Below are 6,639 nucleotides of genomic sequence, written 5' to 3' on the forward strand. Positions count from 1 at the left end.
CTGATTTGTTTAGGGTTCGCACAGAAGGCAATCTGTCTACTCTGCGCCGTAGACTATACGGCAAGCCTAGAGGCGTGCAATGCAATTTCAAAGGGCAAGGTGAACCTGGATCAGGTTAAGTGAACCATATTGCAAACTATAATTGAACCGTTCTCATGGTTCATTTCAGAGGGTTCTGACTTCTTTTCACATACCGGTATTCACATGCGTGGGGAGATCATGGCCTTCATGATCTCCCCACTTCAGGGCTTAAAGGGTCCTAGTGTGAAAAGGCCAGTGTTACATCTGTGTACTAAAGACCATAACAACACCAAATACCACACCAACCTACAGTAGGCAATGGCTCGTGTCCTCTCTGGAACAATTTACATGTACTTTGCAGGTTATTGATTCTTCTTAATATACACTCGTCTGCCAACAGATAACATAGCAACAGTACATTTGTGCAATATGACTGTGACGATGGCAGCTGTTGGGTTCCATCTTAGAAAGTAAGAGGCTGGCATGACCCCACTCTCTCCACTACACACACTCCATAGTGCAACAGTCACTCCATTGATTCCTTCGCAGCAATGCAGCGTTCCATTAACATCTGTTTCAACAGTGATTTATACTTAGTTGCTCACCAGTGTTTCGCTCACTGAAAATAGCTGATCTACAAGCCCAGAATGCGTTGCGCTTCAACAAGTTGCGAGCATGTAGATCAGCTGTTTACGATGTGCGACACTGGCGTACTACAATAAATCAGGCACCAACGGTCACCTGTTCTCCAACTGGCACAGCTGCTCATCTGCCTCCTGCTGCATATTTACATCAACAGAAAAACACACAATCACATCTATCCTTTGTTTTTAAATGAAAGATGTACACTAATTTTTAATGTTCATAAAAATAGAGAATATTTTTGTCAAGCTGTTTATTTGAGAACATACAAATATTTTGAAAGAAATGTATAAAGTTCATTTTTGTAAACTGTTATATAGATATTATATATATAGATATTATATATATATATAATGGAAAGTTTTATTAATCTGTTTAAAAAAAGATAATAAACAGGTTGGTAGAATGGTGATTATTGTGTTGTGGATTTATTACACGTACACCTGTCCAAACAAATCAAATCATCTGTGACTAAGCATATCAAAGTCATGGGACAGTCGTAATGTCCATTTTAGTGTAATGCAGGAAACTGTTTGCTTGCAGTTCTCTCGTATAGCATTTTTACAGTAGATACAAGAGTCTTAAGGGACTTCTTGAGTAGGATGTTTTAATAGTACTCTCGTCCTATTTTCTATAATACATCAAAACATTTCCTCACAGATGGGTAAAATCAGTAAGCCTTTATTAAATTAAAAACAAATCTTTTCAATGTTAACAAAATGAAAAATTAAACAAAAACAAATTGTACCATTACTTTATTCTCAGTGTCGACCTCACTCGTTTCACATCTTGCCTTGATTTGACTTCCAGTGACACAACTGTTCCCAAATCTTTATTGCATACAGAATGTACATAAAGCCTGCTCGACTCCAGGAGACGATCAAGGAATTCTCTCAACAAAAGTATTTAACTTACTTTAATGCCCCTCGTTAAAGAAAATTAGAAAGGGGAAGATGTCTCAAAATCTTAAGACTGAAGCAATTACAATTAGACAAACAAATCTGAAAGGTTGGCACGGTTGTTAAATAGGGTGGTTGACCACTTTTATGGAAAGATGCATGACTGAACAGCACATTAGTTTATGTACAAAGACAAACTAAAAATTGGATAAGTGGATTCTCCTCTTGCCCCGCCATCTAACCAGGAAGCTCATCTGTGCACAGAAGATGACATATAGGCTGTGAAGGCCAGTCTCAGTGCAAAAGCTCCAGCTTGCGAAGCCTTAAGGGGTTAGGAAGGGCTTGCTGATTGGGTACAGTGGAGGCCTCTTGCTCTGGTGTGCGGAATAGCACCCTCCCCCGGTGATTGAACAGGTAGAATGATGGATGGTTCCTCAGTGTATCGAAAGTTCTGAGAAGGAAAAATAGGCGTAGATAGTATTTTATGAATGTTAAACAGAAATTACTCCGAATTAGAGGAACAACCAGGAAATAACCTAGGTTGTGGCTGATCACACCGCATGTCAAACAGGGTCAACTGGGTCTCTGAAGGCATTTTAACCTGTAGAATAGACTGGTTCACATTTTCAGCTTTGAGCTCAAAGTAAAAAATAAAATAACTCTTTAGGGTTTGGACTCTGACCATCATCACATTTAAGTACAGTAGGGAATCATGTAAGTATGATAAGATTAACCAGGGGTAACCTTAATCCTCTCAGAGGTTCTAGCCACGTATCCAGTACAGATTATACCCGTAATTTTAATATCAGGTGCTGTTAATGATTGAGCTATTCATATTGCTGCTGTTTTAAAGTGTTGTTTTAAGTTGCTTGAGCTCAAGTCACTAACGCACAGTACCAAAGCTACTGTACCTTCTGCAGTGAACCACAAAGGAGATTATCGGTGAATTGTGTTTGGGGGGTATCCCCCAGTTTGATATAAGTTACTAACGCACAGTACCAAAGCTACTGTACCTTCTGCAGTGAACCACAAGGAGATTATCAGTGAATTGTGTTTGGGGGGTATCCCCCAGTTTGATATGACATGCAATAGGTTACAGACCTCCATTTGACCCATGTTCTCAGCCATATCTCCAGATCCGACATAGACGACCAGTGGAATAAACAACTATGTCGCTCTTGGTGAGACGAGCGTCTCCTAAATGCCTATATAAACTGGTGGATAGATAAACATACTTGTTTTTCAACTCTGAGGAGGCGTCCATGTCTCTGAAACCACCAGCAATGTGGACGATCCCGTAACAGGTCACAACAAACGATAATAACGTTTGTAACATAATCTGCAAGATGCAAAACAAAAATTAAAAATCAACAATATAATGTAGAACGAATAACGTCATAATAAAAAAACAACATCACTCACATCTATTGGTAGCGTTTCATTCTCCTTCTCTGTGAGTCGCATGTATGATCGATCTGGATGGTTAAAAGGAGAAAAAAACGTTAGTAATTTTACAATATTAGCCTACTAGCCTGGGCTGGCTTCCAATTTCGGGCTTTTGATCCGGTCGGGAGCGGAAGGGCTCCTACGTTTTTCTGTAGTCCAAAACGGACTGCACTTTGGCCGGAAACAACGACCGGAAACAGTTTTAACCAGGTTTTAACCCGTACTTGCGCATGCGCTAACTACTTGCGCATGCGCTAGTCTCGCGTAGCCAGACAACTATTCCACAATCTCTGAATGTATGCCGGTGTCGGTAGAGGATCTGCCCCAGCTGAGAATCTGACTGGGGTACGTCACTTCCGTTGCTACGGCAACTCCGTAGGGCCAAAATTCTCCCCCACCTCCAGTGAAGCTCTGTACTAGAGCAGTGTCTGCGTCTTTTATTGAATTCTTTATTCTACATTACATTATTATTTCTTGCTGTCGAATGAGAACATGATAGTGATGTTAACATTAAGAATTATATTGCTTTGAATTCTATTGCTAGGCCTTTTTTTAATCTATTGCTATTATATTTGAAATCTATTGCTTTGAATTTAGCATTTATCACTTTAGCCAGTCTGCTTAATTAAAATTGTTTTATCACTGGCAGTAATTAACAGGGTTCATGAACGAGTATGTTAAATTAAGTCTTTTTATGATCGTTTATTATTATTAGTCACATTTCCATGCACCACAATGCTATTTCTGCCAGACATCCATGCACCACAATGCTATTTCTGCCAGACATCCATGCACCACAATGCTAGTTCTGACATCATGCATTGTGGTGCATGGATTTCTGGCAGAAATAGCATTGTGGTGCATGGATGTCTGGCAGAAATAGCATTGTGGCGAATGGATGTCTTAGCATTGTGGCGAATGGATGTCTGGCAGAAATAGCATTGTGGCGAATGGATGTCTGGCAGAAATAGCATTGTGATGCATGGATGTCTGGCAGAAATAGCATTGTGGTGAATGGATGTCTGGCAGAAATAGCATTGTGGCGAATGGATGTCTTAGCATTGTGGCGAATGGATGTCTGGCAGAAATAGCATTGTGGCGAATGGATGTCTTAGCATTGTGGCGAATGGATGTCTTAGCATTGTGGTGAATGGATGTATGGCAGAAATAGCATTGTGGTGCATGGATGTCTGGCAGAAATAGCATTGTGGTGCATGGATGTCTGGCAGAAATAGCATTGTGGTGCATGGAAATGTGACTAATAATAATAAAAGATCATAAAAAGACTTAATTTAACATACTCGTTCATGAACCCTGTTAATTACTGCCAGTGATAAAACAATTTTAATTAAGCAGACTGGCTAAAGTGATAAATGCTAAATTCAAAGCAATAGATTTCAAATATAATAGCAATAGATTAAAAAAAGGCCTAGCAATAGATTTCAAAGCAATATAATTCTTAATGTTAACATCACTATCATGTTCTCATTCGACTGCAAGAAATAATAATGTAATGTAGAATAAAGAATTCAATAAAAGACGCAGACACTGCTCTAGTACAGAGCTTCACTGGAGGTGGGGGAGAATTTTGGCCTTATAGATTTGCCGTAGTTTTGGGAATGTATCGTTTCCGTGTTCAATAAAGGTTATTCAAAGCCAAAAGCCAATCGCAACAGCGCAAGCAACGGAAGTGACGTACCCCAGGCAGATTCTCAGCCTGGGGCAGATCTTCTACCGACACCGGGAGCATTTGACCAAATCGCGGAGGCAACCGTCTGGCCACGCGAGACTACGCATGCGCTAACTGGGTTGAAACTGTTTCCGGTCGTTGTTTCCGGCCAAAGTGTAGTCCGTTTTGGACTACAGAAAAACGTAGGAGCTCTTCCGCTCCCGACCGGATCAAACGGCCCGTTTAGTAAACGAAGACCAGGCTTTCCCCCAGCGGAAAGCCTGGTGATGCGAGGTTATTAGCCTACTAACAAAACGTTACAATGTATTTAATGTCATTGGTTGATCCAGTGGAACTACAGTGACACAGATATCGGCTCAATGTCAGCCAGATCATAAATCATAATCATAATTTGATTGTACGTATTATTTATGCATCATATTTCATATATACATATCAAATTATCCACAAATTGCAACACTAGATTTTTTTAATGGGTCGAATATAGGGTTGCAATATCTCCCAATAGGCAGCCAATGCATCAAAACAGTTTTTTTTGCCATCTGATTGTATTAAACAATGTCAAACTCACCAACATTGGGGCTGTATAGAAAGCTTGAAGTATCCTCTTTCTATCTGCAAAGTGTTTGCTTCATAAAAATCCACCGTAGACATTTTATGAGTTACTTTCTGTCAAGAAATCCGAGCAGACATGTTTTTTGTTTTTTAACTTTGGAAGCGCTCGTCTTCTATAACGCCATGTCCCGCTGCCTCCTACATTATGAAACATTTAGAAACAGGTGGTATCACTGGACCGTTGAGTGATTTCCCACGAGCGCTTCCAAACCCCAGCACAAAAATAATCACCTTAACTGAATTTCTTGATAGAAAGTAGCTCATCGTAACATGTATATGGTGGATTTTTATGAAACAAACACTTTGCAGATAGAAAGAGGATACTTCAAGCTTTCCATACAGCCCCAATATTGGTGAGTTTGACGTTGTTTAATACAATCAGAGAGCAATGCATTGGCTGCCTGTGGGAGGTATTGCAACCCTAGATTCAACCGATTAAAAAAAATCTAGTGTTGCAATTTGCGGCTAATATAAAATATACGGGCTATATCGGATCGGCAGCATCTGTATCGGATCGGTATTGATTCTGCCATATTGGTAATCGGATCGAAAGAGAAAACTCTAGATCGCAGCATCTCCTATGAATTCCATGAATGCGTTGAAAATCTAATCTTTTATTTCAACGCAGCGGAGCTAAACGGGTAGCGGAGCTACATGTAGCCGTACTAGCCGCGACGTCGGACGGGAAGGAAAGGAAGGCCGCAGGACAGTTGCATCGCCGTCCGTTTCATCACCATCCTACAACGCAAAACGACACGCGCAAAGGCACGAAAACAAACGATAACACAGTAATCTATCCTTCACACTCACGCTGTGCTGCCGAGAAAGCCGCGTGGGCCAAGGCGAACAGTCCAACGCCAACGACACTTTTCCAGAATGAAGAAGACATCTCTGTCCTGTTCTCTCTACTGGGCCGATGAGGAGAGGAATGAGCACTGCGTCGCTGCAAGATGACGCCAGAAAGCGAGACCATTGTTGTTGTCATTGTTGTAAAGTAACTGAGTACCTTATTTACTCAAGTACTTTACTTATGTACAATTTTGAGGTATTTGTACTTTACTGGAGTAGTTATTTTCAGCAATTTTACTTCGAGTGGATTAACTCCACTACATCTCAGAGGAAAATATAGTACTTTTACTCCACTACAAATTGTAGTGGAGTAAAAGTACAATATTTTCCTAATAAAAATCTACAAAGTAACTAGTAACTAAAGTTTTCAAATAATTGTAGTCTACAATTATTTGAAAACTTTAGTTACTAGTTACTTTGTAGATTTTTATTTTTATTCAAAAACATACATTAACTAACAGCCGGTCTACAAGCTCA

The 6,639-nt window shown here is 40.1% G+C and overlaps 1 protein-coding gene across 1 annotated transcript; it reads right to left on the reverse strand.

Moving 5' to 3' along the window:
- Positions 1–1,328: 1,328 nt before the first annotated feature.
- mmgt1 (membrane magnesium transporter 1) lies at positions 1,329–6,257 on the reverse strand. Its single transcript, XM_080745534.1, has 4 exons — positions 6,124–6,257; positions 2,985–3,037; positions 2,798–2,901; positions 1,329–2,013 (listed from the first exon to the last, which is right to left on the reverse strand). Exons 1-4 carry the CDS (start codon positions 6,200–6,202, stop codon positions 1,857–1,859), a joined length of 393 nt encoding a protein of 130 aa, XP_080601660.1. The 5' UTR covers positions 6,203–6,257; the 3' UTR covers positions 1,329–1,856.
- Positions 6,258–6,639: the final 382 nt, after the last annotated feature.

The sequence above is a fragment of the Nannobrachium achirus genome (assembly GCF_963921795.1).
Source record: "Nannobrachium achirus genome assembly, chromosome: 17".
In the NCBI taxonomy this organism is placed as follows: Eukaryota; Metazoa; Chordata; class Actinopteri; order Myctophiformes; family Myctophidae; genus Nannobrachium; species Nannobrachium achirus.